The sequence below is a fragment of the Brassica oleracea genome, chromosome C1 (genome assembly GCF_000695525.1).
Source record: "Brassica oleracea var. oleracea cultivar TO1000 chromosome C1, BOL, whole genome shotgun sequence".
Lineage (NCBI taxonomy): Eukaryota > Viridiplantae > Streptophyta > Magnoliopsida > Brassicales > Brassicaceae > Brassica > Brassica oleracea.
The window spans coordinates 1,404,230-1,431,597 of NC_027748.1; the positions used below are offsets into that span (position 1 = coordinate 1,404,230).

The 27,368-nt window shown below is 33.6% G+C and overlaps 5 protein-coding genes across 6 annotated transcripts; 3 read left to right on the forward strand and 2 right to left on the reverse strand.

The window, feature by feature from the left end:
* Positions 1-7,451: 7,451 nt before the first annotated feature.
* LOC106298191 (GATA transcription factor 19-like) lies at positions 7,452-8,670 on the forward strand. Its single transcript, XM_013734271.1, has 2 exons — positions 7,452-7,891; positions 8,198-8,670. The coding sequence occupies exons 1-2, from the start codon at positions 7,586-7,588 to the stop codon at positions 8,561-8,563; spliced, it is 672 nt and encodes a 223-aa protein (XP_013589725.1). The 5' UTR covers positions 7,452-7,585; the 3' UTR covers positions 8,564-8,670.
* A 4,497-nt stretch (positions 8,671-13,167) lies between these two features.
* Positions 13,168-15,590, forward strand: LOC106296503 (monoacylglycerol lipase ABHD6-like). The gene is made up of 4 exons (XM_013732652.1): positions 13,168-13,876; positions 14,857-14,946; positions 15,171-15,238; positions 15,339-15,590. The coding sequence occupies exons 1-4, from the start codon at positions 13,226-13,228 to the stop codon at positions 15,475-15,477; spliced, it is 948 nt and encodes a 315-aa protein (XP_013588106.1). The 5' UTR covers positions 13,168-13,225; the 3' UTR covers positions 15,478-15,590.
* A 1,499-nt stretch (positions 15,591-17,089) lies between these two features.
* Positions 17,090-19,038, forward strand: LOC106300504 (monoacylglycerol lipase ABHD6-like). 2 transcript variants are annotated; one of them, XM_013736694.1, is made up of 4 exons: positions 17,090-17,764; positions 18,337-18,423; positions 18,644-18,711; positions 18,823-19,038. In XM_013736694.1, exons 1-4 carry the CDS (start codon positions 17,162-17,164, stop codon positions 18,944-18,946), a joined length of 882 nt encoding a protein of 293 aa, XP_013592148.1. In that variant the 5' UTR covers positions 17,090-17,161; the 3' UTR covers positions 18,947-19,038. The 2 variants fall into 2 exon arrangements, with proteins under 2 accessions (XP_013592148.1, XP_013592221.1); XM_013736767.1 differs by having other exon boundaries at positions 17,090-17,755.
* LOC106300414 (ATPase family AAA domain-containing protein 3C) lies at positions 18,953-21,651 on the reverse strand. The gene is made up of 6 exons (XM_013736585.1): positions 21,475-21,651; positions 21,316-21,411; positions 20,738-21,249; positions 19,901-20,231; positions 19,673-19,821; positions 18,953-19,584 (listed from the first exon to the last, which is right to left on the reverse strand). The coding sequence occupies exons 1-6, from the start codon at positions 21,649-21,651 to the stop codon at positions 19,053-19,055; spliced, it is 1,797 nt and encodes a 598-aa protein (XP_013592039.1). The 3' UTR covers positions 18,953-19,052.
* A 2,564-nt stretch (positions 21,652-24,215) lies between these two features.
* On the reverse strand, positions 24,216-25,375 carry LOC106296996 (protein RADIALIS-like 3). Its single transcript, XM_013733273.1, has 2 exons — positions 25,035-25,375; positions 24,216-24,379 (listed from the first exon to the last, which is right to left on the reverse strand). Exon 1 carries the CDS (start codon positions 25,295-25,297, stop codon positions 25,058-25,060), a length of 240 nt encoding a protein of 79 aa, XP_013588727.1. The 5' UTR covers positions 25,298-25,375; the 3' UTR covers positions 24,216-24,379; positions 25,035-25,057.
* Positions 25,376-27,368: the final 1,993 nt, after the last annotated feature.

Below are 27,368 nucleotides of genomic sequence, written 5' to 3' on the forward strand. Positions count from 1 at the left end.
AGTAGTAGATAAAACACCAAATATGTTTGCAAAGCTAAGAAGAGTTTCTCCTCCTCCTTTTTCGTTTTCATTATTACACAAATAAGTAGTAGTAGAGATATCATAAAAAAAAACACGCCAAACCAACACAAACATCCATTATTATTACACAAATAAGTCAGGGATAGAGAAAACAAAGTCTAGTTCGAGTTTCCCACGAACAACACACAGATAGTAGTAGCCTAGACATCAATCATCCTTCTTCTTTCCCTGAATTAAACTAAATGGTTGATCACAGTTATTATTTCACACTACTAAGTCAAGGGATAAAACATAGCCTAGATCGAGAATCACCAAACATCAAACAAACATATGCATACCAAATCAATAATTTTTTTTTTAAAAAAAAACACTAAGTTTAAACAAAACTTTAATTACCTTATCACGCTTAAGGTAAATTTCCCCTCGGATACGCTTTTCCTCGTCAAGAACTTGTGTACTCTTAACCAATGCTCTCTTCTCTTGTAAGCATCTGAAACATCCATTCATTGGAACGAGGAATAAGACATAGTTACAAGAATGTTTGAAACATCCATACATACATGAATTCAAAGAACTTTACTTATGATAGATTGGCCGAACCATCCTCCCATAAATACAAAACCAAGAACAACTTTGTTCTGCTCCTCCCATCCATGCTTAAAACTCGAGGCCACGGATGTAAACCCTCTCCGACAATACTGCAGACATCTCTCGATACAGACAATACAATCACGAATAGATATATATAGAAGGAAGGATCCGGAATATAAAAAAAAAAGGTTCTTGCTTACCTTGGCGCAAAGCTTAATCATCTTCTTCCGCTGTATACGTGGGTGTACAGTTAGGGTTTCTACTTCGGGAATCTTGTAACACCCCAATTCTGCGTTATTAATAAAATGGGTTTAAGAGATTTTGACCCAAGTCATTAAAGCTCATTAAGGGGACACGTGGAGTAGAGGAAGAAGAACACAGTTTGAGATGGACTTTTGAAAGAAGGATCGCGATCGCATCTGAGTTAGAAAGATCATATATGGAGTTATTCTTAATAGAGGACATGTCAGGGAAGCCATAGAAACTGACGTCTCTGTCACTAGAGTAATGAATTCGTTGTGATGAGCTTTGCTTCCTACGCAAGCATCAGAAGCAGCAGGGAGGTTGAACTGTTTTGCTGCAGCAACTTCAAGAGAACGTGGAAGGTTAATTCGGGTGCTGATCTAACTGAAGTTTTGTATAGATGTACGGGACACTGCAGACTCATGATTCAACGGTGGGATCGAAAAGTGGACGGTCAGTTTATTAGTTATTCATGTATTTCTGAACCGGTTTGGTACATTGTGAAACAGAGTGGTATGTTGATGGATCGTCTTGTTTGGTTGGGAAAATGAGCTCGGACTGAGCTCATATTTGGCAGGAGCCTTATGGACTCGTGGATATATGTTCGACTATAAGGAGAGAGGGTCTGGAGTTCGGGAACATGGAAAACGAGCGGTACAATGGATCTGTCCAAAGTTAGAGAAAATGAAAAACTTGTCAGTCAAGTGGCTAAGGTGAGGGATTTATGGGAGCATAGTTCATATTTTTCTGTTATACTACATGAGTTATAATATGTAGGCTTAGATCTGATTGTTAGTTAGGAATTATATGATACTATGATTATATGATTTTAATGTCTAATAGAATAAGTTGCGTGAAATGATGATTTGTTTATATGTATGACATGTATATAAGAAATGATATGATGAAATAAATGGGTAGTATCCCCTAGACTATATTTGCGAAGTGATTTTGCCACATGTCCTTTTTACAATCAATTTCACAAAACAAATATGACATGACTACTGAAATTGATGACATGTCTTATAGCTTAATATGACATGGACAATTGCATTTAATATTAATTTATATTTTTGGTAAACTTTTTAAAATATGGTAATAACTCATATATTACATTTAATGTCAATTTATATTTTTGGAATTTTTTTTAGAATATGGAAAGAACTCATAAATTATCATTAAAATAAATATATTCAAATATGGCATTATAAATTTCGAAATATAATTTAATTATATAATTTTAAATTATACAATTTTATTACTAAAATTTTTAAAAATGTATACAATTGTTTTAGAAAATTATAAAATTTAATCGTAAAATTATTATTTTCTTATATATCTAAAAAATTTATAAATATTGTTTAATTTTAATTTTTGGTAATTATGCAACTTTTACAAATTTATTTAATATATTTAATTAAAATAAATAGATAGAAAAATCTATCTAAGATTATAATTTCAAATATATACATGCATATTCTTAAATATAATTTTTATGTTTAATTAAATCAAATTTATATTAAAATATTGATACGAAAAAGAAAATTTACAATATTAATAAAAATTTATTTTAAAATATAATTTATATTTATCTGTTAAAAAATATTTTAAAATTTTTTTACTGCACATGGTGCATGAAGACACCTAGTAAGTATATACAAAACGATATAATGACTATGGTATAATGGAAATGATATGTATGGTATAAAATGTATTATATAATATGAGCATGTATGATGTAAGAGAGGAAGAATCGAGCTATGGGCCGTGGTCTTCCCTCGAAAACTGGACTGTGTTGGGCCGACGGGTTACATGCACACGTCATGAACAGCTGACGAGCCCGGTATGGGAGTGCCAGTTACGGCTGCCTCCACTCATGAGGTTCTTAGCTATCACGAGGATAGTATCATCACGATTATGGCTGAACCCAAAGATATATGAAAGTCATCACGAGGATGACTATATGAATGTCTTGCTTAGTAGGCAAGAATATGTATGCTACAACTTGGAAACGAAACCAAGTTGTGTGGTTGTTAGTATCTAAGTTTATATGTTATGATGATTGTTTTATAGTAGTAAAATATGTATTATGTTTTGATGCGAGTTCCTCATTGAGTAATTCATTATTCACTCGTCATCGTTGTCTTTTTTTAGTATTTTTTTTTTGTCATCAACTTTACAGATTCATATTGACTATGTGAACCACACCGGTAGATTTTGATCCATGTGAACTACAAAAGAAGTAAAGAGATCTTTTTCAGTATGGGCAGATTAAAGTTAGGACACAAGAAGTAAGGTTTAAGCAATCAGATTGAGTGTTATAAACCTCTTTGTTTTTTTTTTCTTGGATATTTTTAAGGAAAAAAAACTCAAGGGTTTATTGAGTCCAATAAAAAGATTTTATTTTTCTTTTTCTTGTTATTATTAATTTTAGTGTATAATATTTACATTTCATAATATAGATGTATTTATTAAAAAAAACCGTTTAAAAAAACACCAAAATATTTTTAAATATTGACAAAAATTAGAAAAGATTTTTATTGTGAATTTTTTTGATAATACAGTGGTCCATTTACAACTAATGAAGTAGTTTAAAGCGGATTTCTAATTTCCAATATTATTTTAAAATCACAAATAAAATTTGTTAAGCTTTAGACTGAAAGCATATAGTTATACTCATTTCAAAATTTAAAAATATTTTATTGTTTTATTAGATGCTTTTTTGTTGGTTACTGGAAATCATGTGAGGTAATTCATGTTCTTAAAGTAAAAATAGATTTAGCTAATATAAAATATTTTATTTTAAATGATTATTAGTAAGTGAAATGACATATATGGTCGAGTAATCTAAAGGGACAATCGGTAAAACGACACAACACAGACATTATATTCAAAGAAAAAAGACATTCCAGTTGGATCTTGTTGCCTTTGATGTATAGTATTTTTTTTTTTTCTTTCATTCTTCTTTCATCTTTGGATACGGTACGGCCTAAAGAAAAGCTCACGTTAGCTTTGCTAAATCTGTAACTAAACCACGTTACATCGTACCTTGTATTTGGTTATTAATTACTTTTTGCTTGTATGCACAACCTTGGCACATGATTTTATATATAGGAAGCAACGTGCTTTACTAAACCACTTACTTATAAAATACATGCAAATGGAGGTTATAGATTAGAAGTCACGTGAGTTGAGAGACATGACAATTACAAAGTCGAACACTTAGTGTCTTGGGGTAATAGTTAGGTTTCGTGTGTCACGAAGCAAAGTGTCAAGTTATGTGTATTTGAGAGAGAAGCATCTTTGGGAAAGCGGTGTGGTCGTCTTAATTGAACACCTAAAGAAAAGCTCACGTTAGCTTTGCTAAATCTGTAACTAAACCACGTTACATCGTACCTTGTATTTGGTTATTAATTACTTTTTGCTTGTATGCACAACCTTGGCACATGATTTTATATATAGGAAGCAACGTGCTTTACTAAACCACTTACTTATAAAATACATGCAAATGGAGGTTATAGATTAGAAGTCACGTGAGTTGAGAGACATGACAATTACAAAGTCGAACACTTAGTGTCTTGGGGTAATAGTTAGGTTTCGTGTGTCACGAAGCAAAGTGTCAAGTTATGTGTATTTGAGAGAGAAGCATCTTTGGGAAAGCGGTGTGGTCGTCTTAATTGAACAAAATAACACCAATCTCAAGACCGATCTGATTCTCTTTGTTCGCTCTCTCTCTCTAAGCCCCATTCCTGATGTTTCATCTTAATATTCATAGTGTTATACCCTTTCTGGTCACACATGTTTTTGTCTGTTCATGTTTGGCGGTACACGCCCTCAAAAAAGATTATTGTATTTATCGTGATGTGAAACTCAGTTGATTGTTTTCGTTAAACTATAAACTCACTGGATATGGTCAATAACAAATACTATAAGTTGATGACACCGCATTTAGAGTACCCTTCTTTCCGATTAAAAGAAAATGAAAATTTGTATAACTTAATATGTTATGTTGAACCAAAATCGACATAACACATTAGAAATTGATTTCGCGAATGACGATCCGGCTACAAACGTATTATGGGGAGTGTGTTAATAATCATAATTATGATCACCACAAATAAGATGTTTTTAACTTATAAAATACGATAAAATAAAATGTCAATTTAAAACTAAAAAATGGCAGTTCGAAATCTTACTTGAGAATCTGATTTTGTTTATCGGTAATGAGTCTACTTACCCTTTTGATTTAATCTGTTTTCCACTTAGATCAAACTCAGCTGTTTTGCGTTTTGTAGAACTATATATATTCTCTATATTACTTTTTACTTTGTGCAAAACAAAAAAAAACAACAATATGGATCTGTTAGTAACGTAATTACAACGTGATTTGATCCAACTAAAAAAAAAGATAAGCAATGAAGAATATAAGATCTTTTATAGAGCTACATAGTGTATTCATTTGAAGGGTTCATTCTCTTTGTAACCTTTTATTTTATAATTTATATTTGAGTTGGAGGTTGCTTCTTTGACTAACCAATAGATCTATCTCTCGCCAAGCTAAAGAAAGAACACAATGTTATTGCTTTTAAAAACATTGTAAAGTATCTCACTTGGGTCACCTTTACCTTTATCCCTTTAATATGTCACTTCTAACTCGAGCATTGGCTAGTTTTATTCGTTAGCTCCTTAAAAGTACCGACCTTGGCGATTAAGATATCTCATGCATTTGCCACAATCGTGACAACGTTAATGTTTAAATGCATACAAAGTTCGCAACGACTGAAGTACGCGTGAGTATTTAGTTTAACATTCATTGGTTGTAATTGTAAATACTATCTTTTGAGTGAAATTTCGACACTCTTCTTTTCTGTTAAAAAAGGTTAATAAAATTAAATACTATCTCGACAGTGTTTCTATAGAGTGGTAAAAGACCAGCTGATTCATATTCTGAATTCCACTTTTGTTTTGAAATTCATGACATTTTTTTTTTTTTTTTTTTCTAACCGAGTATCCTGGCCCCACCGAGGTGGTCCAGACTAGAGACCGAAGTGAGCAAGGACGCTGCCAGGGCGTCACCATGTGGCTCACCGTGTAACGGTCTTCGGTCTCGGGTGTTGCAGCCCACATGTAAATTCCGCAGTGGCCAAGGCTCGAATCTAGGGGCGGGCACTCCAGCTGGAGCTCCTGTACCACTAGACCAAAGCAACTTGGTTAATTCATGACATTTCATCTAAGATTACATTAGAAATTAGTGTTGCATGCATATAGAGAAGATGTTGCTATATTTTTGAATGTGGAATTTAAAAGACGGTTTCTGAACGACATAAATTAGAATGAACATGTCCCTTCGGGGACATCCGATAAGAAAAAATTAGAATGAACGAGTCATATTAAATCACATATTAGAATGCGTGATACTAGAACATAATTTAGTGCGGTGAACGTTATCATCACAAGGACATAAAAGTCTCATGCAAAACTGAGAGTATAACACGTCGACGCGGTGAAGCAAGCGACAACGTGTGGAAGAAGGGGACTGAGAGATTCGGGTTTGGAGATGATCGTGATCGGAGAAGAGACCAGATCCTTTGAAGACCGTGACATCCCAAGTCACGTGGTCCTCTTTTTTTTCTACATTCTCTATCTCTCTCCCTCCACTTTGTCTGCAGATTGAACTTGTCATTATTATTTCTTACTTTTTAATTGTTAACAATCTCTTTTTATTAATTAATTATAACACTGTAGTTTGCTTAGCAGTGTTAAACAATTTCGTCCGTACTAAAAGTATTGTTTTAGAGTGAAATATATCTAAACAATACTGAAAATATTGTGTGATTTTTTATTTCTAATTTTCTTCTGGTCCAAAAGTAATTATCTTTGAACTTCAGTTATTATCATCTACTTGCTGACTTAATAATAGCATATCTGTATATACTACATTTTTAAAAATCAGTGTTAGTGGGAAAACAATATCGTTAATGAAACAAAATGAATACGGAACGGTGAAAAGATATCATAATTGTTTTCGCTACGTTCAATGATGTACAGTTTTATAGATTAAGTTATTTTTTGTATAGTACATTCTAACAAATCACGTAGGAATGCAATAAAATTGTACCATAAGTATTCAAATATAAATTGACTTAAATAAACGGAATAATAATAATAGAACAGGTAAATCAAAATCAATTACTAATCGCAAAAAGCTCACTATTCTTAAATTATTAGAGTTATTATTTGGAATACTATCCAGAAAATTGTAATCCCATGGAAATATATAACGTATGTAACATCAACAAAAGTCTTTTATTAGAACTGAACCAAGGACCCGGCCAACACATATTTAAATATTTTTTGTAATATCTTTTTTAGACAAATTAAAGGAGCATATATATATATATATATATATATATATATATATATATATATACTCATCTAAATTAATCTAAAGAACAGGAAAGAAAACAATATGGATCGAGTAATACATTACATACATAACACCGGGACCAAATTTTGGTCTTTTTGTCGAGTACTTACGTACCAAAGTTCTATAAATACTCACTCCTGTCTCCACTTCACAACAGCAACGTGGACTCCTTTGTATTTTATTAGCTGAGTACTCTTTCACCGTTTCCTTATAATCACCACACGAAACACACACACACAGACACACCTCCTTTTCATCTCTCGAAATACGATTTTCCTTAAAATCATTTACCTACCTATAGTGATGGGTTTGTCAATGTTCTTCTCCTCTGAAAATGATGTCGTCCATCATCACTCCTCGCCTTATGCTTCTGTTGACTGCACTCTCTCCCTTGGAACTCCCTCTACTCGCCTCTTCAACGACGACGATGACCGTAGATTCTCTACTCATACTTCGAACAATATCTCCAACCCCTTAGGCTCATGGGACTTCTTGCACGGTGGCAAGAAAGCCGGTGGAGGCGGCGGAAACAACTTAGTTGCTCGCCGCTGCGCTAACTGTGACACCACTTCTACTCCTCTTTGGAGAAACGGTCCAAGTGGTCCCAAGGTATATAACATGTAGCCATTGCATCACTAATCGTTACAAACCATATACTATTAGTCTATTTTATTTTTCGGCTTATCCAAACTTTTAGATCCATTATTTATTTCGACCAAATATAAGTATAAATCAATGAAGTCATCTTGTGAATATTGAAACTCGAGATGGCAGCTTTAAATACCACACTTTAAAAAAAGCATCCTATAATATACCATTACCACTTTTGTTCGATATTACACTACCGACTATTAGTCCATTTTGTAGCTTATGAAAATATATTGATTATAACTTTATGATTTTTAATTTGGCCAGTCACTGTGCAATGCGTGTGGAATCCGATTCAAGAAGGAAGAAAGACGTACGTCGGCAGCCGGAAACTCTACTTCCGGTGGAGGACTAACGGCTTTTGGTGTTCCGGCATCGGATCATCACGGAGGTGCAGATAACTATTATAATAACAACAGTAATAATAATCATTATTGTGCATCAACGTCGCCTTGGACTCACCACCAACAGCAAAATACGCAAAGAGTTCCTTATTACTCGCCGGCGAACAACAACAAATATTCTTTCGTTGATGACGTCAGAGAGAGCCATGATATCACGACCGATCCCTTCTTGTCTTGGAGGCTTAACGTTGCCGACCGGACCAGACTTGTCCATGATTGTACGATGTGATGAGTTATATATGACCGTTTCATATCTTTTCCCCATAAGAGTTTTGGCCTTGGATACCTTTTAGCCAAAACAAAAAAAAGGAGAAAGTCTTAAATTTTCATTTTATTTTCATTTTCTTTACATATATATTTAATTTTATAGTCTTTGTGTAAGTTTTTTTAAAATTAAATTTCGTATGAAGCTACTTGTGTTTTCTTTTCATGACTTTTTGAATATTCTCTCGGGTAATCAACTAATGATACGTATACTCAGGTACTTTTTAACCTTTTTCTCATGTGTGTCCTACTTTGACCGTGATTCAAGATTTGTGATTTTCACCATGTTATACATATCTTCCTTGATTTTTTTGCACGTATTATATTAAGCGTTTAATCTTGAACAAAATATCTGCTGACTGACCGTGATCGTGGTCGAGTGGTGGTCGAGTGGTAAAGAGACTGAGACGCCAACACGTTTTAGGTTCGATCTACCTGTTGTGAGAAACTAAATCACAATTATCTTGGTCATCTAACACGGATATGAGTCTATGTTTTAGGGCTCATTTGAATACCCGAAGAAAGGGTCTATCTGTGGGCTGCACCTCCTCTTGTGGATTAGTATGGACTTCTTCATGGACCTAGGATACCCGCTGGTTAATAAAAAAAAAAATATATATATATATATATCTGCTGACTGCATGGTGGACAAGATGAATGTTTGTCGTATTATGGCCCTAATTGTCTTGGAATTTTGCGATGAATTTGGCTACTTCTCTCAGTCTCTGTATAACACTGTTGTTTCCACTCCATGTGAATAATATTTATCCTTTTCATAACGCCTTTCACTGTCATATAAAAGCTTTATTTCTATTTGATTTGTAGTCTTGTAGATATTTAAACGCCAGAACAAAAATCGATTTGAATTGTCTAGATATTTCCAGGGACGTAGAATAATGACTTTTCTGCATTCCTAATATTTAAACGGCAGAACAAATTATATCGGACTTGAATTGTCTAGATGTTCATGTTTCCAGGAATGTAGAACAAGAAGATTTATCAGTTATAATATTTTTAAGTTTTCCTAGAGATAATCAAAAATATAACATCACAAGGGGGGTGTCCGCGTGTTTTATTATTGTTAAGAAGAGATTTTTTAGATAATGTAATTATTTTGTCGTTTTTATTTGTTAAGAACATTATTTGATATTTTTAATGTGTTATGTAGTATTAGGTGATAGGTTAATATATTTTGTGTTTGTTTTTTGAATAATGTGTTATTGTGTGTACAGTACTTGTTAATAGTGAAGTGAACCTCTAACGTGAAAGAATATTGAATTTCAATAACTTTGCATCTACGCATTTGTTGATTAATTCTAAGATTAACGGTTTCAACGTCAAAATTGTATTATATTTTTTTCATATTTTTGAAAATTAAAACTTTTAAGATATTTTTTGTCCTCTTTCCATATTTTGACTTGAGCCGTCACCGTCTATGTAGTTCTTTACCTTTCTAGTGTGCGGTGCTTCTCACCATCACCGGAAAAAGACTCACTTCTTTCTCTTGTTTTTCTTTGGATTCTTCAGCTGTGAGATTATATAGTATTTGTTGTAGATCAGATTTCTGAGTTTTCAGTTGTTCGGTTGATTCTCACGGTATTGTAGGCTGTTCCAGTCAATATTGATGGCTCATCTTTTTCTTTAGATTTCAGCTGATGTTAGGAATTGCATCTCCTTGGTTGGGTCAGAGTTTAGTCGTCTTTGATGTTTTATTCCTCGTCGTTGGCTTACCGTCAATAGTTTTTGCTCGTCTTGGTTTTCAAGATCTAGGTTTTGGTGTTCTGACTTCTATGCTCTCTTTCATAGCTCGAGGGTGGCTCCATAGTTTGCTGATTTCGTTTCGTCTCTCTTTCCCTCACTATTCTCGCATCTCTTTGCAGCTTTCATCGCATCTCTGGTGGCTCTCCCTTTCACCATGTTTGCCACTCGAGGTTTAGATAATGTTTTCGTTCGTGTATGCTATGTGGGCTTGGAAGGTAATTTTTGGTCTCAAGTTTAGTTTCTGATTTTTTGGTGGTTGTCTTCCATTCTCCCTTCCTCAAGTTGTTTCTTTTCTTTCCATGTTTCATTTGGTATAGGTGTGCGGAGTTAGTCTCTTGGAGCTTTGGTCTTTTCTATCAAGAGGTTTGTGTTTTTTCACTTGCATGGTCGTCTTGTATGTTCGTGTTTAGTTTATGAGATGTTTCTTACCTTTTAGGTACTAGTTGTAATTCTGGTGCTTTAAGCATATATCTTCCTGCTTCTTGGTGGCTTTGGCCTTTCGTTATTATTCTCCATCTGTCTCGTTTTCTTGGTTATTTGTGTTCGTGCTCTAATTTCTTATTCTTAGTTTGATTATTAATAAATATATAATTTGTAAATAAAATATTAAAAATTAGTTAAAAAATAATAAAATGGTGAAAGTTTATGTATTTTTAGTTATTAATAAATTTAAAATTTAAAATATATTTATATTATTTTATTTATTTCGGACCAATAAGTGCGAGAATGATTAGATTGTACACAATTAGAAATTTATTGGAGTAAATTGTAATAATTTAAAAGAAGAAGGACTTAAAATACAAAAAAAAACATGAAGACACATGTCAACAAATCCCTTTTCCACATGTCATAAGAAGTGAAAAAACCAACTTTATATATATAGATAGATAGATGTATATACTTTCTTTCTCAGAAGATCGAGTTCTAAAGTAAATAAAAAATTTGTATTAAAAATTTGATCAAATGGTACCTCATTTTTATGATATCTGATGTATTACAATGTCAATTACATACCAAAACATTCGTCAAATTCGTTTAAAAAAATTATTTATATAAAAAGGTAAGATTTTATAATATTCCGCTCTTCATTTTTGAGTTTATCAGAAAAGGAATAGAAGGAATATGAAAAAAGAATAAAAGGGAATAAAATAGAAGGAAAATTAATTCCTCTCCTAATTTGTCAAGGAAAAATTGTAATCTTTTATTCCTTAAATCTTAAGGAATGTTAAGGAATGTTAAGAAATCATAGGTAACAAATATTCTTTGTAAATGGTAAAAATGGTAAGAAATGCTAAGGAATTAGCTATTCCCATTCATTTCTTTGGTCACCATTTGGAGCGTTAAGAATATAACCGAACATAAGTTGTGCTTTATATTCGGCTTAAGCCCATTTAATTTTACCTCATCCAAAGTCCGGAGAAAATTCAAAAGTTAATTAACGTAATTTGGGAGATTAGAAGGGACCACCGCCAATGCCATATTCTATGCATACCTACGCTTAGTTTGTCTGCCAAAGACAAACAAAAGAAAAGCTTACCAAAGACAAATTTTTATGCTTACTATAATGTTTGAAAATCATAAATATAATACTTATACGGTACGCAATATTTCTGTACGAGGAAATAAAAAAAATTCAATATAACGACGGAAGTAGGAAATGCAGGTTGTCTAAACTACTCCATGAAAAGTAAAATAGACCCCCATCCACCGGTTCTCCGTCTAACTGTAACTAATTAGGTCTGATACTCCAACCAAAAAAAAACAATTACCCTAAAATGGCCATGGCCTTTGACCAATATTTAAATTGGTTAACTACCAAACACAATAGCTGTTAAATAATAAATTAACAATATTTACATTTTATATAATTATAAAAATATCAAAATCATAATATTATAATAAATATAAAAATTATATGTAGAAAGTTATAGTTTTAAATTTTTAAAAATTATAGAAAATATTTTTATTTTAAAATGTTATAATATTAATTAAAATATAATAGATATATTTTAGTATTTTTATAATTTCAATTTCAATTTTCTATTGAATATTTTTATTTTTGTATTTATATTGTTTTAAAAAAAATTATTCTCCCGCAACCGCAAACAGTAGCCGAAACCAGCTTTTAAATTTATGAGGTTTAAAGTGTTTTGAAGCAGTTCATAACGGTTTGAACGATTGTTGTAAAACGCCAACAACCGATAATAACCGCAAAAGCTGCATTTGTAGATGGTAGTGAGAAAATTAAATTTCTCCCAAAAAAGACAGACCCTACCAAAGAGGGGAAATTAGAGGGAGTATATTTCACCTTGTCCTTTTCTTCTGGTTAATTCCTAAATTTTTTTCCCAAAAAAGCACCGATGCATCTTTAAATTTTTTTAGCACCCATGCATTTAATTTGTTCTTTTTCATGTAAATTGTCTTTTAATTTAAAATTAAAAAACATATATTTCTGTATAATAGTTTGAAATTTCAGAAAGCATAATGTATTATCGTGACAAACATATATTCTCTAACTAGAATTGACTAATGAATCACCATGATCGTATTAATATTTTATTAAACGTGATTTTAAATAAATTTTTAAACATGAATTAGTCATTTGATCAACTTGACCATCTTAGTTTCTAGAAGTATTCTTCTACTTAGAGGAGTGAATAAAGGAAAATTAGATAACCAAGATAACAACCTAACACCAAACACATATATTAAAATAAATTCCAAACCCAATTTCACAAGTTGCGTTAAAACACACACACACACACACGAAAAAACAAAGCTTATATAATGTTGCTTCGAATCCTTCTGAAATCACTCATCTTTCCACCAAAAAAAAAAGAGAGAGCCAAAAAACAGCAGTAGCACAATGGTCAACTGGGTCGAGGCACAAAAGCCATTGCTGAACGGTCTTATGAAAATGGCCGGTGTCGTTCCCTACACTTTAGAGATCGAACCAGGAACAAAGATGAACTTTTGGGTTCCTAAAGAAATCCTAAAGAAGAAATCCCGTACCGGAAAACCAGCCAAACCGGATAAACCAACCAAACCGGCGATTTTATTAATCCACGGCTTCGCAGCTGAAGGAATCGTAACGTGGCAGTTTCAAGTCGGTGCATTATCCAAGAAGTACTCGGTTTACATACCGGACCTCCTCTTTTTCGGTGGTTCCTACTCCGATAACTCTGACCGGTCTCCGGCGTTTCAAGCCAACTGTTTGGTCAAGGGGCTTCGTATCCTCGGTGTGGATAAATTTGTTCCCGTAGGGTTTAGCTACGGTGGCATGGTGGCTTTCAAGATTGCCGAGGCTTACCCGGAGATGGTTAGGGCAATGGTTGTGTCCGGTTCGATACTCGCGATGACCGACTCCATTAGTGAGTCGAGCTTGAACCGGTTAGGGTTTAGTTCTTCCAAGGAACTCTTGTTACCGACTTCGGTTAAGGAACTTAAGGCTCTCTTCACCATTGCCGTGCATAAACCCTTGTGGTTTCCCAAACGATTGTTCAAAGACTTCATTGAGGTACTTATTTTTACTTATGCTATCTGTTTAGTGAAAATGGGTGTTATAACCCTTTCTGCGACTCTTACAAGATTAACGATCGACATTTTATACGAATGTATTTCCACGTTTTAGTTAGTTATAAGAGTTCGTCTGGTGTTTCGCTATGTCATTTCCATTTCATTTTTGAAGGACTTTTACACCATATCACATTGTTCAGACATAAGTTTTTCATTATGAATAAATATTTTCTAGTGTCGTGAAAACTTATATATCTATCATTTTAAGAATTTAGTTTGCCTCAGAATCATTCTTAGGCTTAATGATAACAAAATATCAATAATAATTTTTAAATGATTATACATTAAGATTCATATGAATCACATTCCTCCCTATGAAGTGATTGTGAGAGTTAGGTGGGCCTCGCGAAGTATCTTGCCTCTTTATATCAAATATCCGAACTTGGTAATGGTAACTACACAATTTATGGATAATTTTGCTAATACAAAATCTAAAGGTTGTCCACATACAATAGACGTCCCTCTTCTTATTAACCTAGGAATTTATGCGTACACATTAATTACGCTTACTACACTTAGGCTTCAGAACACAGTATTTTTTGTCAATTATCTTTCACTAATTTAATTTTCAGTAGTAGACTAGTAGAAGTTAACATTATTTCACTCTAATTTATTTGTTCACCTAACATTTTCTAGAACGAAATGATGAAAACAGATTATTGATATATATATATATATATAGCTAGATAATATGATTTGGTAGTTTAGATATAACTTGTTCAACTACTCTTAAGTCTTAACTAACTCTCGTATCTATATTTGGGTGACTATAAGATCTATGTGTCTACCAATGATAAGTGTTTTAGTTATTTAGAATTACTATAGTTTATTTTCTTAACTATTATAGGACAAAAAATGTTGAAAAGAAACATTGTTCAGTAATGTGAATGTACGTGCTCAGAATTTTTTTTTTATTGGTAGGTGATGTTCAACAACAGGAAAGAAAGAGCTGAATTATTAGAGGCTGTTGAAGTCAGCAACAAGGACGTGACAATACCTCATTTCCCATGGGTACGCATAAATAAGTTTTCAAATCCGTCCTATCAAATTAATTACATTGCAAAAGAAAAAAAAAATTACATTGTAACAACATCTGTCAATCTTATAACTCTTACTATAGTTGAAAATCCGAGTGAAAAATGGTCCTAAATTCTAGCTACGAAATTGTATCACAGATCCATAGAACAAAATTATTTAGGTTTGATCTTCTTTTTTGTGTGTGTGTATGCATGCAGAAAATACATTTATTGTGGGGTGAAAGTGATCAAATCTTTGACTTCGAGTTAGCTAAAAACATGAAAACGTAAGTTCGAAGGCTATCCATAACATTTAGTCATATTTTCTACCATTTGAATTGATTGATTTGTATTGTTCCTAATTTTTGTCGTTGTTGGTATTTCCAGAGAATTAGGTGAGAACGCAACAATAGAAAGCATAAAGAAGGCAGGTCATTTGGTGCAACTGGAAAGGCCTTGTGTTTACAATAGGCGCCTCAAAAAGTTTCTTGCATCCGTTCATTCTGAAGAAAAACTCATTCAATAAACACATCTTAGGATGTTATTAAGTTATACTTAATCTTGATATATATATATGAAATATTTATCTCAAAAGTGAATAATCATTTGGTTTGGTTTGTTTGATTTTTTTTCTGTTACGATCAATATATGTAATATTTGGTGGAATTCGAGCCAGATTTTGTAAAAGATTATTATCATAATAATTAATTTTAATAACTAAAACATACATACAATCAATTTAAATTTAGTTTTGTACTTGTTATTGTACCTATCATTGGTACTGATGCAGCGCATGAATCTACTATGGGCCGTGGGCTTGATAAGAAACACGTTACGGAGATTAAGTGTTCATCAAGTTTCTATTTTATTTAATCATTGTATCAGTTATAAAGATAAGTGTAAATCGTGTAGGCTAGAATGTAGGAAATACGGTCACGATCTCTTTAGCTTAGTATAAATAGCTTGGTCTATAGTTTGTAAAGATTATCGATATATTGAGTAAGAAAAACTCTATAACTTTCAGTTCTTTTTCCTTGTCTTCGGTATTCTTCGGAATCGACGATTTACCAAGTACCCTTGCTTGAACGACCATTCTTAGGAATCAACGGTTATCGAGTCCTGGTCGAACGGTCATTCTTCGTGGAATCAACGATCTTCGAGCCTATCCAGCTTGACGCTGCGCGAGTTACATATCAGCTCGTGCTATGTTAGATACAGGTTAATTATAGACTTCTAATTTAAAATCAATTGATAATTAGTGGATTGGTTCTAATCTTTTATATATTACTTAATGTCCTTTAGAATTTCCGATGTGAGATATATATCTCTAATAGGCTAATATGCTATATAGTATTTTTTTTTTTTGCTATATAGTATGTTAAACTGTAAGTTGGAGGCCAGGCATGGAATTTAATGCCATCATGATAATGTTAGGTACAAAGAGTATGCAGACTAGATGGGTGACTTTAAGGAGAAGATATGGGATCAAGAGATAGCGTCGGTAGCAGTTGGATCATCCACGCCCACGGGGCCATCTCATAAATTCATGAAAATCCCAGGACGAGAAAAGCTTTAGGAAAACGTGACAAACTTTTATTCTTATTTTAAAATTCAAATTTTTCTCCTTCTTGTGCGTTAATATTTTCAATAATACACATCACTTAAAATCTAAGTTCTCATGCACATGTCTATAAAAGAATTACCGAAAAAACTCAAACATGGATCTAGTACAATATTTTTTTTTTTGCCAAAATGTGAATTACCATTTAATAGGAACGGGTTTGTAACTTATTACAAAAGATTTAGATCCAAATAAGATTTACCTTGGCAAAAAAGTAAAACAAGGTAAAGCCTATAATGTTATGCTAGTTATTAAGAGAACTGGTGACAGCTCACATGGATCTAGTACAATATAACTATAAGGATCGATATATTATACAGTTGTGGCATGTGATTGAAAGTGTATTAACATTGACCAGGAGATTATGATTGCATGTTGCAGTACATTGCATTGTTTGGTCCCCATATCATTAATTTACGATCACATCCATCAATCGTTTCCTTTGATTTGAGAACATATATATATATATATATATATATATATATATCTCTTTAAAAACTACTGAATTATCACTCTAAACATATCTCTAAGCTAAGAGACGAAGTCGTGAGAGGAAAAAAATTAAAGAGAGAATTTCGATAGCTTTATAATGGTGAACTTGGTGGTTGCACTAAGATCCTCGATGTGCATGATCGTAAAATCAGCCGGCATTGTTCCCTACACCGTAGAAATCGAACCAGGAACCAATATTCATTTCTGGTTACCAAAGAAAACCGGCGATAAACCGGCCGTGTTACTCATACATGGTTTTGCCGGCGATGGAGTGATGACTTGGGCGTTACAGGTTCGTTCTTTATCAAAGAGATACTCTGTTTATATACCGGACTTGCCCTTCTTCGGTAAGTCGTACACCGATAAACCGGACCGGTCACCGGAGTTTCAAGCCGAGTGTTTGGTAAAGGCTATGCGTATCCTTGGCGTGAAAACGTTTGTTCCGGTCGGGTTTAGCTACGGTGGCGTTGTGGCGTTCAAGATTGCGGAGTTGCATGGGGACATGGTTAAGGCTTTAGTGGTGTCTGGTTCTCCTCCGGTTATGACTGACTCGAATGTGAACCGGTTTGGGTTTAGTTCAGTTTCGGATGTCTTGTTACCCAAAACGGTTAAAGGACTTAAGTTTCTTCTCTCCTTAGCTATGCATAAACGCATCTGGCTCCCAAGTTGGCCACTAAAAGATTACCTTAAGGTGCATCAGGTATTTTATTTTCAGAAAGTTCTTTTATAATCAGATATATAATATACAGATGTTTAATCATGGACGATGACGTTATAAACAACTACTTACAGTATCACTTCTTTAAATTAATACTCTATAAATTAATATACACTAAAAATCTCTATAAAATAATATTTTTTTTGGATTTAAACGTATGATGTTTAAAGTTTTGCACACATATTAAAAACAATAAATACACTATTTTAGTTGTTACTTTTTGGTTATATCAATAAAGTTTCACCACTCATAATTTTACTTTTAATTTATGTTTAAATTTTAAAAATAAATACATTAATTATATCTTAAAACATCATACATTTGTATACAAAATAAAAAAATAGAACATCATACATTTGTATCCGGATGGAGAATAATTTTATAGTTCAAATTGAATTTTTGGTTCAATTAGTATATCGATAAATTAATATTTTTATAAATTAATAAAAAAATATAGTTTTGGTGTAGTCCCAATATTATTAAGTTATAGAAGTTTCACGGTGAAATTTTTGCATTTCCAAAATCATATGTAACCAGTGTGATTATTCGCACAGACAATGTTTACTAATAGGAAAGAAAGGGCTGAACTCTTAGAAGCTCTAGTCATCAGTAATGACAATACATTCCCAAGTTTTCCTCAGGTAATTTAATATTATATGCTATTAAAGTTCTTTTTTTTCTTCTTTCAATTCATTTTTAATATAGTTGGTTACTAGCTTCCCTCAGAAAAAGATAGTTATTTTTAAGAAGCAAACCCATACGACCGACTAGTGGGAGCCAAAAATCTGCTCTATATAAAGCTAATTTATCAAAATCATATGAAAATAATTTTACACATTTCTTAATATATATCTCTTGCAGAAAATACATCTTTTGTGGGGCGAAAATGATCAATTCTTCAGTCTTGAATTTGCGAAAGATCTGCGAATGTGAGTTTCTACTAATCGATTTTTATTTTCTTTCATAATTGTTATATTTTCTCAACTTATTTTACAGAAAATTAGCTTTATTTATGTCCATTTCATATTTACATAATGCAGAAAATTGGGAGAAATAACAAGCATGGAAAGTATAAAGAATGGAGGTCACTTGGTGCAACTGGAAAGACCATTTATCTACAACAAACTTCTCAACAAATTTCTTGCTTCCGTAGAAAATCTTTAAAATAAGAATCCAAATTGTTTAAGCACAATATTTTTACTAAAAAAAAAAAATTGGATTTGTGATTTTTTAAATTAGTAAATAACAAATATAAACCAAAAAGAATGGCTTAAGAGAAGAGTAATGGCTGACAACCTTCAGAAGCAAGCCTAATCCTCTGGTGATGCTCTTCAACTTTATACTCAACAATCTCTTTAAAAAGCTGAGAATCCAACACGCAGTCCTTCCTTCCGTACACTCCAGCTTGTACTCCAGCCACAAGCTTTGCGATCTCACGGCCAGAGAATCCTTCAGTCTTCCTCGCAGCCTCGGAGATCACTTTATCAGTCAAGTCATCTTCAACTCTAATCTTCTGTGACAGCTTCTTAAACAAATGACTCCATTTAGGCTTTGTATCTCTGTTCTCTTCATTCTTCTTCAAGTAGTTATTGAGATAGAGGTTGAGTAGCTTGAAACGTTCCTCTTCACCTGGAAGTGGGAACTCAATGACTTCATCTATCCTGTCTGTAACCGCACTGTCGAGATCTCCAGGTCTGTTGGTAGCCAAGACGAGAACAATGTCTCGGGACTGATCACCGGTTCTGAAGAGTAAAGCGTTCAGAGCACTACGCTGAGCCTCACTCATGTAAACGCTGTTACGTCTGCATAAAACAAGCAATCATCAGAGTCATCTTACTGTTAGTAAACAAGAGAGAGAGAGAGAGAGAGAGAGAGAGGGAGGGATCTTACTCGCATAGGAAAGCATCAGCTTCATCAATGAAAAGAAGTAAACCTTTGTTAGACGTCTTAGCCCAATCAAATATCTGATGGATTTTAGTAACAGCTTGTGATCCCAAAGGAGCAACATCTCCTCCTGTCATCATAGCATAATCCAGACCCTGCAGCAAATACAATAATGTCAAAAGAAGAAGGCATTTAAAACATAAGTGAGGCTTCCCTTGGGGAATGGCTGCTTACCGATTTTCGAGCTATTTCTCTTGCCACCATAGTTTTACCAGTACCAGGAGGTCCATAAAACATCATGTTGCGGAACGGTGCTTGGTGTGACTTGGTGTTCGATGTAGCTCTAGCCAGATGCTCGATTCGCTTCTTTAAAGAAGGATGGAGAATTACATTGTCAAGCGGCTTTGATCCTTTGGCTGCAGATAAGGCTGCTGCCCCTGAGATTCTGTTTTTCAGCTGAGACATTGTGCCTGCCAATGGAAACCTACCCATTGAAGATTCTCTGATAAGTGATGGTTGGCCAAGCATCCTGTTAATGTATCCCCATGTGACTCTAGCTCCCTCACTGTTAAACACACAAAAGAATCACCAAACAGATTAAGTTAAAAAGATTATCAAAGAGTATAGCATCTAGGCCAGGGCAAAAAAAAAAAAACAGAACCGAAGAACCGAACCGGAACCGAAATACCCAAAAACGGAACCGACCGAAATCCTTTAAATATCCGAATGGTTCTTATATTGCTATATCCGAAATAACCGACATAATCCAAAATATCCGAGATTTTATTCAAATCATCGTAATTATTTGATATTATACCTATATTTTATCCGAATTACTTGAAATAACCAAACAAATGAGAACCAATTTTTTCTAGATATTTTTCGGTTCCTAGTTTTACTATCCAAACAAATCCGAACCCGAAACTAGCCGAACCAAAAATATGTCAGATAGTAAATGGATCTTCTAGCCCGCCACCCAAAATACTCGAACCAATACCCGAAATGCCCAGGCCTAATAGCATCCACTAGAGTCAAACAAGACTGTTTCAGAAACAGTTAGGAGAAGCATACCGAGTAGTGTAAACACCTGCAGCCAACGCTGTAGCACCACCAACAGCCACAATCAGCTTATTCCGATCCGTTAACAGAGTCCTGAACCCTCCTTCGATGTGACCAAACATGGTGTTGATTGCAGCAAGCCACTTCTCCCTCTCACCGTTTATCCTCTCCATAAGCAGCCTTCTGTTCTGATCCTCGGTAAGCTTGGCCTCGTGAGCCCTCCCTTCAGCTTCAGCCATGGCTTTGACTCGAATGGTCTCTCGCTCGAGCTCAGCTCTCTCTTTCTCGGTCTGGCGTTGCTGAGCTTGGATCTGCTCTTCTGTTGAGATCCTCGATCTCTCTTTCCTCATGGAAGACTCCTCTTGCATCCTCACCAACTCGACGTTGTGATGTCTCTGCGCTTCGTGATCTGTCTGCTGCCTCTTTCTGGCTAACTCATCCTCGTACCGAAGAGTCTGAGCTTTGGTTAGTGCTTCTGTCTGCAAAAGGCTTCTCTGTGCCTCTGCTAATCTCTGCTGTCTCTCCTGCACATTTTCAAACAAATCATATTATTACATATCTAAAGGCTTATGATCATTTGTAACACTCACAATATCACTGTGTGCTCGAATAGCATCGTTACGAGACTTGTCAGCTGCTGACTCAGCTAATCGAGTTTTCTCTTGCTTCCTCATGAGATCAAACACCTGATCAAGAAACAAGAACTCTAATTCCGTAAATTACGAAAAGACCCTTCTTTGCCAGGTTACCTGTTTGGAGTGAGGAGAGCTGTTGATCTCTCTAAGAGCCTTCGCAGCTCTCTCCAGAGCCTCGGGATCAAAGCCCGAGCCTTTGGGCTCATCGCGCTCTGGTTTGGACTCAGACGAGGATTGATTCGCCGGAGAATCTGACGGAGGAGAAGAGAAGAAAGGAAACCATCTAGCCATTGGTTTATCAACAAACGCCAAGGAAGAGATTTGAGAAGAACCCTTTTTCTGAGATTGAGAAACAGAGCTAAAGGCTAAAACTTTGACGGTCGATTTCTGGGTTCGCCGGCGACGATAAACCCCACGGTGGTGGCTAAGCTCTTAGGGTTTAAGCGGAAGAGAGAGTTTTTATAAAAAATGAAAATTTCTTTTCCGAATGTACATTGCTTGGAGAATAATCTTAAAACGTGGGCCTTAATTAAATATGGGCCGTGAATTGGGCCACAGCCTAAACTTAGTTTTACATCTTCACGACCATGTGAATTTTTTGTTAAATCCATCTTTTGATTCAAATCATCGTGTAACTAATGTTTGGATTCATTCTATCGATTGTGTGTTTATGTCTTAGTAGAAGATATCGAACAAAGGGAAAATTCCTCTATTCAGATGTGTAAATGTGAACCGTGTACATGTATACTTTCTTCTACTCTCTAAGCTAATCTGACCAGGCTAATGACATGTGACTAACAACATGAATACTTTGATGTGTCTAATTATCATATTAATGTAATTTTGGATGATATACGTCAAACGTCTCAAAGAGTCTGAGTATTATGTATGTTTGAATCCGAGTAATGATGTAGAGATAACACTAATATAAGCCATACTATATATCATGAACTGCATGCTATCAAATATCTAATAACCCGGTCAGTCATCACTCGGAGGATTTTATGGACCGGCCTGAACTAACAACAAAAACGTAACGTAGTGATGAAAAAGTTGCATATGTCAACGGGCGGAATTATACTTCTGTCGAACCAGTTGGATGATTATTTGCTTCAGTAACCACTGATTTAAATTAAGATTTGTTTGAAATTTGTGACTAAATTTTGTTCTCCACTCGGCCACGGAAAAAAATATTCGTACGATTCATTTTGTTTACTCATGTATAAAAATAAACGTAAGCTATAATTGCTCTATAATGATTTAAAATACAAGAAATATTCCACAATCCACATTCATATAATTAAAACTACCAAATACTGAATTTAGTTGAATATTCTCGATGGTATACTTAAAAACACACACCATTTAAGCTTAGTGTACATAGAGATTATTCGAACGTACGTACTTGCGAAGTTATAAGTTTAACAATGCTAATTATTATCCACTACCTTATATATTTTAAGAAAAAGTCTAATCCACTTAATTGTACTATATATAATTTATTCCTAACCAATAAATTTTATTAATCCTTGTCCATTTGCAATTTATGTATCTTATTTGTTGTGATATGAATATGAATGTTGAACCAATGGCTCGGTGTTTGAGACTTCAAGTTCATGTGATGAAACATTTTTTTTTGTCTAGGTCATGGTAATAAACTACGAAATGATCTTAATTGTTTTAAACGGTTCAATTCCAACCACAACCACACCATTTTGTTCTAGATCAACACTCCAATTGTTAAATTTATAGTGATCTAGTTTTTCATTATGTTTTGTATGGGTCGCAGTTCTTTGCCGGGAATATATACAAAACAAGCGGTGTGAAAGTAAGATGTTGCAGAATATTATCCCTCTTTTTCAGAGAAAATATAGTACGTGTACCTTTATATTCTCTTGAACTAATTTGAATTTAGATTATAGTGAAATGAATAATTCCAATTCTTCGTCATGGTTCATATGGGTCGCAATTTTGCGACGTATGTAGAATATACAAGGCATGTGCTCTAAAATATTACAGAAAAGGCGATATATACCTCATTTTCCTTTGAGAAAAGTATACATATTACTTACATTTTTGTTTTGGTACAAACGAATAATACCCAAAAGTGACAAAAGGTGCATTAGCTCAATTGTGGACCTCTCATCTTGACTTTTACTTTTGGTGTAAAACTTATAGTAGTATTAAACCTTAACATTTTTGTTACTTAATTTTCCTTTTCACTCTTTTTAGTAGTCGCTTATGTCAAGTGTCAACGCTATGTTGTTCCTGCGTTCCTATATTTATTTATTTTACACAGCCAACATTAATACATTACACACTCAAAGGGCCATGGAAACATGGTTCTCTTTTGGATAACCCTCTATTGTGATGTAAAGCTAAATTTGGTTTTCGTCTCACTCTCGAACAAGCAACTTTCCTTGTAAAATGTATTTTTGGTTGAATTAATTTAACATTTTTCGAAATAAAAAATATTGCACATTTTTGTGACAATTATATTATGATAGTGTAAGATTTAACCTCTTTTATATAAGTAGATATTCAAATTACATGCCATTGCAAAAACTTTTTCGGGTGCATAAGGACGCGTGTATCCCATGAGAACCAAACGAAAACCATCCACCATAGATTAATTAATCCGTCTAAGAAAGTAGTTTCTCTAATTTTTTATTTAATGATCACCATCAACTATGCTCTCTTGATATCCATGGAAATTATCATCAAGCTGGGCGCCAAAACGGCGAGGTGAGTGCAAAAGTGAATGCAAATTATGTTCTGAATCGTTCGATCTTGTTGGTTAGTTGGATTATGTGTGATTTGTATGATATTAAATAGAGTTCCAACGAACGAGTTGGTTCATGTGAAACTCACGTTGATTCATCAATATTAGCATGAAAGCAGAAAATTCTTACATAGTCGTATATATATAACACAATAGACGTAAATACATTAGATATATCTTCGTTTAGATCCTCTCTGTTTGTTTCTGGTTTTCGAATCATGTTGGTTTCAGAGTAACCTGCAATAAATATATAAAATCCAGATGAAATTAGAAGTTAAAGACTAAAAAGAGGTAGATATTAAAATTAGGCAAGGATATTGATAACCATGTTACATAACTTAGGCAATGGAGATTTTTGCAACGCTTAAGACAAGAGACATGGGACATGTTATTACGTATCATCAGTTGTGACTTTGATTTTCTTTTTTATTCTTAGGCAAAAAAGTTTTCAAGTAATATATTTTTAGCCGAAAAATGTAAAAAAAAAAAAACAAAAAAATGTCAAATCATAAGTTAAGAACCCCAAATTAAAAGCCTGGGTTAATCATGCTCTTATGAATATAATAGTAACAAGCATGGAGATAATGTCCTAACGATCAATTTCAAGAACTAGACAAAACGAGCTTTTGTATTTCTCTGTTACTAGATTCGCTTGTTGTCCCCACTTTCAGAAGTTGGGACAGTTCATAGAAATGGGAAACAAACAAACAGTGGCGTTTACTATTATAGATCGTACGTTAAGATATATTTTCTTTTCATTTTATTGTATGATTGGTTTGAATAAGCAGATCTAGGTAGGCAGTGAAATAAGATAGAAACATAACAAAATATATATTGCATGTCTACACTTTAAGATAATAATGTCATGCATATTAATAGTTGTGAGCGGCACCTTTTTGAGTAGCGTAAATGCTTTCAGTTTCCATTTGAACGGTAAGTAGGATGCGGATAACGCCCTGACTCAATGTCATTGACATCCCTTACGAGGAGCTCGTAGTGTCTCCTTACTTCTTCAGCTGATTTCCCACCAACTGCTCTAGCAATGTTATGCCATCGGTCAGGAGTGTCCTGCTCATATATAGCCAAAGCCCTTTCAAATAGTTTGTTCTCCTTACGCGTCCAAGAAGTGTTAGAACTCATGGAGTTGGAAGCCATTTAGTAAAAGATCGAAAAGAGTGTTTTGAAAATGGAAATCTGGTTTCTTTGGAGGGAGTAAAAGAAGAAAGATGTATGTATGAGTTGATTTGGTTAGTTGAGAGAGTGAGAAGCTCCTTATATATAGGAAGAAAAAAGCATGTTGTGGGGTTAATCCAGTTGGACGAATATATACTTTGAAGAGTAACTATTTTTTTTAGCAACCACATAAAGTCTTAGCGAAGGTACACAATTGTGAAACAATCCAATGAAACCTGAGATGTGAAACAATCCAATGAAATCTGAGATTCCTTGCCCATGCAGTAGGAAAAAATATAAGAGGCTTCGTTCCTCCTTTGTTTACAGTAAAGAAAAAATATAAGAGGCTACTAGCCGTACAGTAGAGACTAATGCAGTAACCATGCTTAATACCTCTTTAAGGCTTTTGATGTGATCTAACACTATTAGATTGTAGCATCCGATGCTTATTTTAAACACATGAGATTGTTAGATTATGTTTGATGCTTTCTTGTGATTTCCATCCATTTTGATTGATTTTTTTGTTTGTATGATTGATAGGTTCTCTACGCGTTCATTGGTGTAGCTGTATAGTGATATGTCTTTTCAATATAGTCATAAAAGAAACACCATATATCTCACTTCTTTCACGGATTCGTCTCATGGCTCTTATAACAAATTTGGTAATGTAATCATGTGAGCTATACTATTACATATTGGCTCGTGGGGAGCATCTGTTGAGAAGGATATAAACCCGTGCAGGCTTCAGTAAATGAGTAGTAAAAATCAAACCCCTTATACATACATACATACATACATACATACATACATACATACATACATACATACATACATACATACATACATACATACATACATACATACATACATACATACATACATACATACATACATACATACATACATACATACATACATACATACATACATACATACATACATACATACATACATACATACATACATACATACATACATACATACATACATACATACATACATACATACATACATACATACATACATACATACATACATACATACATACATACATACATACATACATACATACATACATACATACATACATACATACATACATACATACATACATACATACATACATACATACATACATACATACATACATACATACATACATACATATATGGCTTTTAGCTTTAAATTAGATTCCTCCAATAGAAGACATATATCAGAGTGCAATATAATACTAATTAAAAAGTGTTTTGGCTTAATAATGAGAGATTAGTCGTCTAAAACATCTTCTTCTTCGACCCTGACCACAATAACATTCTTTGAAAACCATAAGAATTAGGTTCGGCTACATTGATATCGTCATCGTACCAGATATATATTTTTATTCTAAGAATATTTGCTTTGCCCTTCTTTACTAATAAGGGGATAAAAAAGATTGCTTGATTTTTAAACCTAAGTAAACTTGAGCAACTGCTTTTCTTGCAGACCACTCTTTTTGTAAGAATTTCATGAGTTTGAGCATTTTTATTTTATTTATAGAATTTAGATACAAAACTCTATAGCATGGATGCTGAATGTAGAACGAAATAGCTTTTTCCTTTTTCCATATATAAAAAATATTTTCTTTTTCAAAAAAAAAAAAATCTAAACCATAATAAATTGGTTTTAAGAATGTGTTTACATGTTGAACAAAAAAAAGAGAAAGTGTTTAAAATAATTCTGTAAGAAAGTAAGTTAGAATATAACATTCACCAAAACACATCAACACAATGTACTTTTAGTTTCTTCATCAAAAGATTTCAACATTTTGTTGTCTTATATTTTAATATATAGACGAAATATTACTAACGGAAGTCATGCTTTAACCACGAGAATGGTTGATGAGAACCTTTACGAAGATACTCAGGTGTTCTTGTTTATATATTTAACATTTGGGTAAGTAGTACAAGTGGACAAATTCCAAATCTTGAGAAGATCTCATCGATGAATATTAGAGACGACATATGCGCCTTAAAGCATCTTCTGCTCCTTTGTTTTGGACATTGTTTAACTTCTC